General features: G+C 40.2%; 1 protein-coding gene and 1 long non-coding RNA gene across 2 annotated transcripts in view; both read right to left on the minus strand.

Moving 5' to 3' along the window:
• Positions 1–12,789, minus strand: part of LOC117947878 (kelch domain-containing protein 8B-like) — a 136,768-nt gene that overhangs the window by 97,946 nt on the left and 26,033 nt on the right. The window contains exon 2 of the mRNA XM_034877230.1: positions 11,127–12,533. Coding sequence (XP_034733121.1) covers positions 11,127–11,517 — 391 coding nt within the window. The 5' untranslated portion in view covers positions 11,518–12,533. The remainder of the gene's footprint in view (positions 1–11,126; positions 12,534–12,789) is intronic.
• Positions 4,760–9,188, minus strand: LOC117947880. The gene is made up of 3 exons (XR_004657348.1): positions 9,108–9,188; positions 7,136–7,143; positions 4,760–4,769 (listed from the first exon to the last, which is right to left on the minus strand). It is a non-coding gene; the product is annotated as an uncharacterized LOC117947880 (long non-coding RNA).

Below are 12,789 nucleotides of genomic sequence, written 5' to 3' on the forward strand. Positions count from 1 at the left end.
ATCAGAGATTACGTTTCTTTAGCTCCTTGGCTCTCATAATAGGATTGTGATACAGTATTGGATGAAACAAGAGTTAGCAGACATTTCAGCTTGTGCCCTCCAGCAGAACATCTCAACTTCAGCTTCACTATCAGACGCTTCTGTCACCAGAGACTCATCCTTAGAATAGAAACCACTGTACTCAGCACTGTGGGTTTAGGGCTTTACTAAGGTACATGAAAAGCGAAAGGTTTTGAAACTTTGTTCTGAGCCCAAGCCATACTTTTTTCAGTTCACAACACTGAAAGCAAAAGCCTTGTCAAGCAAAAACAGAATATGTGTGAGTGCAAACTAAAGTCTCCACAGACAAATGTATCTTTGATCTCATTATCTCAGGCTTTTCTGCTCTCATGAATATAAGACTCGAGAAAAAAAAAATCCTTGAAAAGAAGATTATTTTCAAAAGTTGCATAAAAGTTTGCACAAACAATCAAAGCTTAATAAAAAAATTACATTATGAGTTTTTAATGCTAAGATACATGATGGGAACAACCTGATCAGATTAGAATTCAATGACTGAATCTGAATGGTGGCGTGTTTTTTGACTAAAACACAGACATTCTTTTAATGAAACAAAATATGTACCCAAACCAGAGAAAAAGTACACACATGCATACACACAGAACACACAAAGTACAAATGCATGCACACACACAGGAAATGCACACACAAATAATTAGTCACTGTGAGCCAGCTCATTTGAAGCTAAAGGCTAAGAGATCTCAAGAGATAAAATGCCCCCAGTGTGCCTGTGTGTGTGTGTGTGTGTGTGTGTGTGTGTGTGTGTGTGTGTGTGCCTGCATATTGTGAAAATGCATAGTGTTATTTAACCCATTAAAGTGAGGTGAGAAATGCAGATGACCATGTATGTGAGAAGGGCTCTGCAACAGTTTTTCAGGTGTGATCATGATTAAAATGAGACCAGCTTCAGTCTGATTACACAGTTCTGGATCTAACAGGAAATTTTGGCTCATATTTTTTCCCACAAAAGCAAAGATATATTTTGCACAACATGTCGGCCTAAAACGAAATCAGTGTCACTTAACAGATTAAAAAACTAAACATAAGCGGAACAAATCCTCATCTTCATGGTTAGCAGAGGTTTGTGTACTAATTTTGAAAGGGATTAATGTTGTTGTCACACTCACTGAATTCATGTTTTATGATTATCTCTGGTCGCCTGCTACGGAGCCCTGGAATTGACATGGAGGGGGGGAAAAAACATGTACTGGGGACAAACACTTTTGTGTGATCTTAACTGGGTTTTGCAAGATCTCGGGTTTTATTTGCGAGATCTTGACTTCGAGATGGAGGGGAGAAAATAAAACATCTTGACTTTCAAACTCAAGATCTCAAGTTTAGTGTTGGTTCTCACTAGAATCCTTTTTTTTCCCTACATGAAAGTCGAGATCTCAAGTTTGAAAGTTGGGATCTCTACTTTCATTGAGGAAAAAAAACAAAGAAAAAAAAACAGAGTTTCAAACTCAAGATCTCAAGTTTAGTGTTTGTCCCCAGTAGGCTAATTTTTTTTTTTTTTTCCTCCATGAAAGTCAAGATCTCGAGTTTATTGTTTGTTCCCAGTACAAAATTTTTCATTTTATATTCAGTATTTTTTCCCTCCATGTCACGTCCGGGGCTCTGTAGCCTGCTCCCTCTGCATGTTGGGTGTCTATTGGCTTCATTGGTCACACCATATTATGGCTGCAAATTTGATGATGAATAAAATAATGAAATGAAAGTGCCATTTAGTGACATGGAAAACACTGTGAAAGAAAAGCCAAGGAAGAAATTGGTTGAAAAAACCACATTGTGGAATGTGGAATGAGAGGTGTTTCTATTCATATCAACGCACTAAAATGCACAAAGTCAAAGGCGGGTGATCTGTGGCGCAGGCCTGGTAGCAAACTCTAGCACTGTAACTAATTGCCGATTACCAAAAAGCTTTGAGGAGTCCCACTGAAAACTTGTTGGCTATCCCTGTGCAATAGCAACTGGTATTTTCTTTGCAAGAGCAGCTATGTGATTCACAGAAACTGCTGACAGAGATACTCAGAATGCTGAGGAGTCTGTCCCGCTGTGTCCTCTAGCACTTCTTTATCTTTTACAGACAAGTAGAGACGGAATCTGAAGTGGCAACAGTGCTGATGGTGTCTTTTATCCCTCTTCCTCCAAGGAGTTTTGTCATTTGAATGGGTACTAATACACCTGTAGATATTTACCTCTTTGAAGTCTACTATTTACAATTTAACATGATTCCACACATGCCTAGAATCACAATAAGGTTAAGCAGAGCTCTATTGCCTAACATTTTTCTACATTAGTTCCTTCCAGTCACAAATCCTTCACATGGCCAAATTAACTCAGCATATCATCACATCACAAAGAACGTTCCAGCAAAAAAACATTTTACATTATGCATTCTGAAGCTCCAGGAGCCCAGAAAACCGGTCATTGCAGGTTGTTTGAGAAAAGTAAGCAGTAGAAAAGTTGTGGAGAGAGCTAAAGGAAGTTCCTCAGTGAAAAGAAAAGTAGGAAGATACATATTAAATTAAATTCTAAGAATCAGACTACAGTGCTGTATTCAACCAACCCCTTTTTCACCAAAATTAGAAAAAAATATATGCAGTTTTAAAAGAAGTAAAACCTGCTAAAAATAGGCGATAGATTTCATTCCAATTGCCAGTTGAGGAGGATTCCTTTCTGTCTTTTTTCTGTTGTTAGACGTCACAAACGCGTCGAAAAACTGAGTTAGTAAAGTAGAAAGCAGCATGGAGGCCAGTGACAATGTTACGTTTCAGGGTGTCACGATTTTAATTCAAAATCGACCAAAATTAAGTCACAATCTTGAACTTCAAATTAAAAAATGGAATCGCCGATGCTGTCACCGGAACTTGAACCCCCTCCCCTCTTTCAATGAAGTGGCCGGTGTGGAAGTATTTTGGATTTCCAGTGAGTTATGTTGACAACGTTTTTACTTGTTTTTTTTTAGTATAAGTTATTAAGTTATTTTATTACTCAGTCAACCAGATGTTAGTGGGTGTCAGTTCACCAGTGGGAAAGGGGCTTTACTAATTTGAAAAGAACACATTGCAGTACCTTTCACAAGAAGAGAGAGTGGAGTCTTTCCGTGGATTTTGTTTGTAACTGACAGACTTCCAACATGACAGCAAGCCTTTATCTTCTTCCTTGTAGAAGGATACTTTTTATCTCTTAGGAGCTTGACAGCCATGCGGAACAGTTATTTTCAGTCAGGTGGTGAGCAGGCCAGCTGACAGACAGACAGAGACTGTTGACTAAAGTAGAGGGCAGCGGCCGTTAATCACGGACCGAGGGAAAGCGGAAATTATACCCATCAGTGCAGTGGCAGTATGACACTGTTGAGTCACGCTACAGCAGCAATTAAAAAGCGGCTCGGCATGATGAGGACTAAAAATTACATGTTCTGAGGGAGCATTGGGGGGGGGTTGCATTTATTATACACAATGTTCCATATCTGTGTGCAAACTGAGCTAAGCCAGAGGAAAAAGATGAACGTTTCACGGTTAGCTAAGGTGTGATCGGAACCATGAGTTAATGTAAAAGAGGTAAGAGAGGAAAACAACATGGCAAAGCCATACTCAAAGAAAAAGAATGGAAGTGGGCCAATATGTGAGCAGGGGAAACAGGGGATTTCTGTACAGCAGCAATTGGGAAAGAGAGAATGACAGGATAAGAAAAAGAAATCCACACATACACAAATACATGGTTTACCTCACTAGAGGCATAACAAAAACACCACACATATGCACACAGACACGTATGTTGTGTTGGCTGCTCATTTAGGAATGCACAGAATTCACACACATGCTCGGTCTATAGCTCTGCCCGACGCACACCAACAGACATTTACAACTAATCTGCTTGCTCGCTCTGCTAAATCTGAAAACAAACACGGCAGGCACACACCTGTTGCCAAGGAACAGCAATGATCAGTCGACTCTGAAATGCAGAGAAAGTCAGGGGAGGATGAGAGGCCTCAGGCCAAGACATGTCAATCACCATCTGAAAGTCACACACACACACTGGTTCATCCTTGGCATCAGAAGGGATCAGTGGAAGCACAAGACTTGTACAACTTGTACATTTTTAAACAGATTAGACACACTAAAGATACGTTAGGTAACAAGTTTGGCCGGGGCTGCTAGACTGTAAACTCCCAAAACCAAATAAAGTGTAGGACAGATATTGCCGTCAGACAGCCTTTTCCAACAGGAAACTGATGCTGTAATATCCATCTCTCTTCTAATCGACCAGACTGCTTTGACAAAAACAGCAGGCCTTTTTTTTAGGTGGCTACAATACGTTTAATTGCTGCCCCCGTTAACAGCAGAAAATTGTTTAGATTCCGTGCCAGTACTCCCGCCTGGAAGGCACTCCAACCGCCATCTAACGTAGGTGATACACTGAAATAAAATCTGAGCTATCCCTTTAAGGGATCATAAAAGTGGCAACAATTCCTTGTCTGTGGACCGAAAATAATTGTCTTAAATATTTGTCCCAAATTTCATGGTGATAATTCCAATATGTCTGAGACACTTTTATGATCAGATAAAGGGATAGTTCAGAGTTTTTTTTAAGGAAAACATGGGAAAAACGTTACAGCATCAGTAGGACTTATGTTATATGTTATACTAGTATGTTAAAGTGCCAGTGTTGTGAAAAAAAAAAGATTTAGGGTGTTATTGTGTGTACTGGTGCATCCACACGCATACAAACTGGGGAAAAAAACTATCCATGCTGTTTTGATTGAGATACGGGTTTCCGAATGTGTCCTGTATTCAGTCTCGGGGTGATCTGTTCAAAATTTCCATGGCTTTCTACGTAAGAAGCCGAGACGAGGTGTCTAACGGTAGCATGCTAGCGATAGCATGCTAGCTCGTTCTCAATGGCAAAACACTGCTACAACACCCACTAGTTCACCATAATCTACAAAAGAACTACTTCCATGTCCCGGTTCTGCAGGTATTCCACACGCGTGGCCTCATTTAGAAGAAGTCTCCCAGCTAATCCTGCCTTGTACTGACCAAAGTTGGAGAAAGTTATCAAGCTGATGTGATCTTACCTAGCTACTGCGCATGTGTGACTCCCAGCAAAGATAGTAAAGAAGTCAGATGTCTCACTCTGTAGCTAAAACAGAGACCTAAAAAACACAAGGTGAAAATAGGATCTGCATTAATGGGCAGTACAACAAAAATATGTTGTTATTTGAAAATGAAACCATGTAAAAATATTCTGGTACAACCTCAGAATACAATTATGAACCTGAAAATAAGAATAATATGGGCGCTTTAATCTATTCATAATCAAATATTTAAGAAATGCAACCAGCCAATATTATAAATTTTGTATGTGTAGGTGCCAGTCCGTGTTAAGCATTGACAGATCTGTCAATGTGCAGTAAAAAATTACACATGAGCAGCTAACATAAGTGCTTCCTTGATACACATCACATCTTCTATCTAAGTCATTACATCCCAGCTGGAACCAAAAGATCCTGGGATTAAATTCAGTGGAGACCTTGCAGGTCACAAACTAAATTGCAGAAGGTTTATAATTATTATTTAAATGAAGCAACAAGGTTCAGAAGTCACTGTATTGCACATGCCGTTCTCTCATCACTGCTCTGCTCCTCCATCAGTCTCACACCTCATCTCATTTAAAGTCAGTATCCTTCAAGGGCAGCGGCAGGCGTTTCAAGTTATTCACTTGCAGGTAAATCCTTCTTAGATGTGACTGTGAAGAGGATTCTGGATTAATGGTTTCTCAAAAAAGTTGGCTCCAAATCCTGGAGCTTTGGCAGGGATGTTACAGGGAACAGTGTGGTTTGTATCCACATAGAGTATAATCAAAAGTATTGTCAAGTCCAGTATCCAATTAGTGCATTGGTGGCCAACAACTATCAACCAGCAGACAGGAATCAGGGTGTCACACATGCAGTACACACACAAACACACCACATGCAGTGGTCATATTGCTAGTCATTTGTCACACAGATATCAGAAGGCATCAGAGAATAACATGAACAATTGTAGGCCACCGTTTCTATAGTAACAATTCTGCAGAATTTCCCTGCAGTGGTAAACAATTGGGTGAGATACATTTAAGACAAACAACAGTGGACATAATCCTCATAGATAAACACAGGCTACAGTGTTTTAGTGTCACCAAATCTCTTCTACAGGGTTCAATGCTAAGGTTTTTTTCTTTCACTTGTCCTGTCACGCAAGTAAAAAAAAGGAAAAATTCCACTTGCCCAAAGTCAATTTTTACTGACCCCTGTACAATTTTCTTTTTCTAAGGACAAAAGTCAAAATAAGTTTGAGAAGCAAAACTTCAGGGACAAAAACGTCAAACTCAAAAAAAAAAAAAAAACGGTTTAATACGTAAAATATAGTCAAAAAGTGTAATGTAAACAAAAGTGCCAAACAATGTTTAAAAAAAGGTTAAAACTGAAAGCACCAAAAGTGTAAAAAATACGGAAAAAAACTCCAAATCATTAGGCGCCAACTCAATTCTTGATTGGCTAACAGCACATTCAAATCAAATGATTATGACACGATGATGTATGGCCAAGTGGGATGTTATATTTACTTGCCCGACGTGGCGTATTTCCCCTGCGGCCATCAGGCAACCCTTATCATTGAACCCTGCTTCTTGCTTCTATAATCACAAACAACTGGACACAGTGTGTATAAAACCAATACTTGCAAATCAATAGCATGGGGCTCCTTTCTCTCAAGTATATCCAATATATTTTCCTGTTCACACTAGAGCTGCGAACTCTACATGATCTCTTCTGCAGCACTCAGGGAACATGAAAATATAAGCGCTTTAGCTGTTAAGCTTTTCTTTAATGGGAGTTTTTTTTTGTTATGAGTGTGACAGCATCCACTTAGGAAAGTGTTTGGACTACAGGGCTATAGAGCACAACGTTTCTGCTGCACTGGTTTCTAGACTGACAGCATGTGTTGTCATGCTGATTACAGCGCACTGCACACTGCACAGTTTCACAAAACATTGCTCTCTTTGTTAAATATAAATAGAGATTTTTTTGGACCCCATATTCTAAACACAAAATACCATGAATGTGTTGCTGAGGAGAATACTGTATGGTTAGTTTTTTTTTTAATTTTGACTCAGAATCAGACAATGTTTGGGCTCAAGAAACAAACAAAACACTCTACCCAGTAGATCCATGCTGAAGACATGACAATAAAAAGGAGCAGCATTGTCCTTGTATTAAAAGGTAAGCATTTAACCTGTTACAGTAAAGTATGATAAAGAAAGGTAAGATCCAACATCATTTTATTCCACCATAGCCCTGTTTGTATGCTAGATGCTAGTAATGTTTGGACAAGCAACATAGGTTAGATTTAAACTACCACCCACCTTACAGGACTTCTCTGTTACTCAGAGGGACAATATCCGACTCGCTCTGCTGACTTGCTTTTATTTCATGTTCCACGAGCTCGGTCTGCTTGGAAAAACTGCTTTTAGTTTTAGTGCACCCGTCTCCTGAGACAAATTACAACACTTTGTTAAAATCAACTCAATTGTGCCTCTTGGACAATTTAGAAATCTGGTCTTAAACCTGCAACCGTAAAACGTAATTGCTTAACATATTATAAGCATCCATAGCACTAATTACCCTTCTTATAATTCAATTATATTACCATTCAATTATCTTATCATCCTTATTCAATTATCAAATCATGTTCCAATTCAGAAAGTTTTGTTGTCTTTCTTTATTTTTCTGATTGTATTTTCTGTGTTGTTCTGTTTTTGTCTTTGATGACATTGAAAATGAGGATCATATCAATGAACTTGAGGATAAATAAAAGTCGAATGAAGTTGAACACTCTTTTATGATGAAAAGAGTAAAGGCTTTGAGGGTGATGACTACTAGTTGTATTTGGCAAATGTTAAGCTATGACTGGAAACCAGTGGAAACCCAGTTTCCAGAGTTAACTTCCCCCAAATCTGACTCGGAGCAGGACAGAGCCCCTATCGTTAGCCTGACCTGTGATTTAGCATTGTAGCATCCAGGACAGCTCCCACACAGTGGATGTTCCCTTCCTGAACCTAGTTTTTCCATCACTCTCAGCAGTAAGCCAGTAAGGCGGGTATGCCAACATTTGAAGCTTACCCTACAGCAGATACGTATTAGTTACAGTGACTAAGCTATGACTTGACTATCGTTGTTTAGGAGAAGGGTTTAGAGAATGCAAATCACTTCTCTTTTTGAAATTTACGTTTGCATGTCAGTTTTACAAATTGGTGGTTTCATCCCTTGAATGTGATTTTACTTAATACCCCTTTAATCCTGCATGTAATGCTTGGTATGCACTAAAAACAACATCCCATAATTCCTGAAAGGATCAAAGTGATCTGCATTATACTCGACAGCCCCTGTCTTCTTCTTTTTATGCCTTGTGTAGTACAGCATACGGAATGAAAATGTATATCACAGATATATTCCCTCACTTTGTCACAACAGCACTTTGGCACACAACAGCATGCAGCCTGAGATGTAAACACAGGAAACTGCAGTGAAAAAGAACTTCAACAAGTGCATCTCACTTCTGTTCTCTCTCTGTTCATTGTCAGCTCTTTTTTTATGTTAGGACAATATTTGAAATTTTTCTTCAGCTATATATATTAGGGTGCATCTTGTTCCCTATTATGGGCTGTGATCGCTTCATTTTTCTGTTTCCTTCCTCCTGCTCTTCCCTCTTCCCAGCTTTCTCACGACACTCCCTCCCTCTGGGCCAACATACACAACCACAGACACTCGCTTGGAAAATGAGAATTACGTCCAGTATGTTTATAGAGTGGAGATAGCCTGTGTGACGACTGGCTCTTCTACATGAACTATGTTTGACATTCAGCTTGAAGTACACAAGGAAATATCACAGTAGACTAGTACAAACACACAACCTAATGACCATTTACATCACAACAATCTTGGGACTGTTCACTGCAATATTTACTAAACCTGAGTGAAAGGCATACTTTATCAATCAATCAACCAACCAGCTTTGTATCATAAGATTGTTAGTAGTATGTGTAAATGAACTATGGTAAACTTAACTCCATCTTACCAGCGGCCAGATCTCAAAGAAAGGAGATACTGGCACACGCATCTCACAGATGTGGCTTTCTCGCATCTCAGACCAAACTCCGATTAAACTATAAAACTAGACAGCACATATCAAATATAAACAAATATTCTGTTCCTGTATTGTCTATTTCCAACTTAAAATGGTTTCAGAAACATATTTTAGTGCAGTCTTTGGGAGTACTACAAGAGTTTGTAAACAGGAGTGGGCGCCATACGTAGACTGTGTAAAAATAGGCGCCATACTGTTTCCTGTATTGCAAAAGTGGAGGCTGTAAACACTCAGATGAATCTGTAAAACTAGGTCGCGCTGATCAAATATTAAACAAGACTCTGTAATAGTGTACTGCATTTCTCTTGCCTAAAATGTTTTTGGAATCATGTTTCAGCTACAAGACCGTTTGTTACCAGCCAGCTGGTATAATGATTCTGTGATGTGCTCGCATTACACCCACCAGCGGGAGGCTACTTGTAGGATTTCTACCTTCTGAGTGAAAGGGAATACCACAGCTCCTTGTTTCTTTTTTGGCCATGGCACACCATTTTCAAAAGTGCTCGTGCCATTCTATTGCATAAAAAGCCTTTTAAAAAAAGATCCACTTTCCTGAAGCAAAATGCTACTTTAAGCAGCAGCTACATGATTTTTGTAAGTACCAATCAATCCCAGCAGCGCTCAGCTTTAATCACAAGTGAACAGCTTCCACTCCATACACTTTAGCAGCTTCACAGTCACTGAAATGCTTGGAGGGCTTCTCCCAAAATGAGCGGCTAATTAGTCAACTTTCCCACTTCAGAGGAATGCGTTTGTTGTTGCTGTTTTTGTTTGTCTTACAAAAAATGTCAAAGCAGCAGCCTAATCACTTCTTAATGAGCATGCATGGAGTTTTTGGCAGTAACTTAGGATAAAGGCACAGTCCTGCACTGACAAATCTAGAACTTTCAATTTTTGTGTGTAATTTTCAAAATGCAATAATACACTAAAACAATACACTATGTCGACCACAACAATGCCAACATGTCCCAAAATCAAATCGTTCTTCCAAAACAGCAGCATTCAGTCAGTCACAGTCCAATGTCATAAAAACACTTATATCAGGTGGAATTATAGAAACTGCATTGTTTTATATGTGTCAGGTCTTCCTTTATACAATAGATATTAGTGCAGTAAATTGTTTTGATCATAGATTGTGATTTACTCTGCAGTTTCACTTGAAGCCTTTATGAAAACGGTATGGTTTATGAAAAAAGGAAACAGACAGAATTGTCTTGGTACTTCCTCTCCCTCGTAAAGGAATTTTTCTTACTTTCTTTATGTTAATCTTTACTGTATTGCTCCTTTTCCACACTAAATCTGCTCAAATAGGTTTCCTTTTCACTGTGTGTACTACTGTAACATATCAGAATCACATTTGCCAAGGTTTGTGAAAACAAAAAAAGGAATTTGACTTTGGTTACAGTAATCTTTGCTGTCAAAGTACAACACTCACTTACTGTAACATACAAAGAATCCTGTAAAAACAGATGGTCATGCGATTGAAAGAATCGCAACCCCTGAGTGTGTTTCCCACATAGGAATCAGCTGTGATTGATCTATTTGCATAACTTTAATCAGCTGTTTCTCTCATTTACAGTAACATTGGAGTATTGTAAAATGCAGGTGATATATTTGGGTTTTAATATACAAACACGTGCAAGCATTTTAAATTTGGGTTAAATGTATGCATTTTGTGTCAAAACAACAAGAAATTGTAATTGTATAGCCTACAAAGGCAGATGTTGCTGTCTGTGCCAACTGTGTTAAGAGTTTAGGAAAGTTTGTTAAAAGTATTGGAAAAATCGTCATAGCAATCGTAAAGAAACTGTAATATGCGCACTTTTCATTAACAACATTGCACATTTGGTATTAAAAGCAGCATTACAACTTTCTTACCTTTCTCCACAGCTGTGACTCCCATGGACGGCTGACCCAGGCTGGCCTTCGTCTCCCACTTGCCCTCGTCGGGGTGGTACATCTCCACGGACGCCAGTGGGGTCTGCTGCTGGTTCATTCCCCCCAGCACCATCACCTGGCCCCCCAAGGCCACGGCCGAGGCCCCCGCCCGCGCAGTGGGCAGCGGTGGAAGCTGGCTCCACGTCTGGCTCTCCACATCCAAGACCTCAACGCTATCCAGGGGCGCGCCTGTCTCGCTGCAGCCCCCCAGCACGTAAAGCAGGCCTTCGTGGTAGACGGGAGTGCAGTAGACACGACGCTGCGACATTGGGGGGAACTGCTCCCAGTACAGGGACTTGACAGGACTCACCGCCATCTCCTGCACAGGCATGTCTCCAGGACAAGGAGAAGGGGACACAGCATCACACACCACGCCAGGGAGGAGGAAGAGGAATGGGCAGGGGATGGCGTGAGGGGAGCTTGCAAAGGTGGAACTAAACTGAGCGAGAGCAGCAGAAACAAGCAGAGGCACAAGCTTGTTCCTGTCTGTTTGAGTGACTGTCTGAACCCCTGCGTCCACAAAAAAAATAGATAAAAGGAAGGGGGGTGACAAAGATAGGGATGCTAGTGTGTGAAAGATGGACAGAAAAGGTAAAAAGAAAGAGCGAGGGAATGAGGAGAGTGTCTAACTCACTCCTCAGCCAGATGTCACAGCTCCCTCTTTATTCAGATGTTTTATTCATCTGGCTGTTGGTGTTTTTGAGCAGCGAAGCCATCTGCCCTTCAATTCTCTCTATTTCTTTCTCTACGGCTCTCTTCTCCCCTTCACTGCATCCTGCCGGGAGGTTATTTTAGTTAAATTTTTGGCTTGACTATATCCCTGGTCAACAAAAAAAAAAGCTTGAAGAGGGTGTCCTGGGGCTTAATGCTTAATCCCACAAAAACCTCAAAGTCAGGAGTGAAAGAGGAGGTGGCACTGGATCAAAGACCCGAGAGGAGAGAGAGTTAAGGAACACTGACCTTCACTAGTGCACTGATAATCCAAATGAAAGCCTTTATGGCAGAGACTTGTATACCTTTAAACCAAAAGAGAATTAATTAGGGCTAAAATTCCACTTCAGCTGCAGCTCGGCAGTTCTATTTGCACCCTGGTGATAAAGCCTACAGGGGAAAAAAACTTTTATAAATGAACCAACGTCTTTAGATGAAACTCTACAGGAGTGTAATGACTGCAAGACCTTCTTGTATTAAAACAAGAAAAAAAATCTTCCCTTAATTAAACTAGAATTTCAAATCCTGGAGCGTTGTTCTATGACTGGCTGTGAGACGCTGGGGCCTTGTGAACTGTGTGTCTCGTAGCTTCGTGGTAGCTTTGGAGAGGATGAGGGCCTCTTAGTGGGTTCCAACCTGGAAAAAAAAGGCAACTCAGGATTAGACAGGGGCTCGGAGTATAAATTAAGAGCTAGAATGACAAATCTTAAATGTCCCATGACATGGTGCTTTTATAATTGCCTTAGTGGTCCCCTAATACCATATCTGAAGACTCTTTCCCAAACTTCAGCCTTGGTGCAGAATTACAGCCACTACAGCCAGTCAATGAGCTTTCCGTAGTGTGTGCCATTTCAGCTTTTAAGGAGGAGGGGGGGGGGGGGGGGGGGGGGGG

This window comes from Etheostoma cragini, chromosome 7, assembly GCF_013103735.1.
Source record: "Etheostoma cragini isolate CJK2018 chromosome 7, CSU_Ecrag_1.0, whole genome shotgun sequence".
Classification (NCBI taxonomy): Eukaryota; Metazoa; Chordata; class Actinopteri; order Perciformes; family Percidae; genus Etheostoma; species Etheostoma cragini.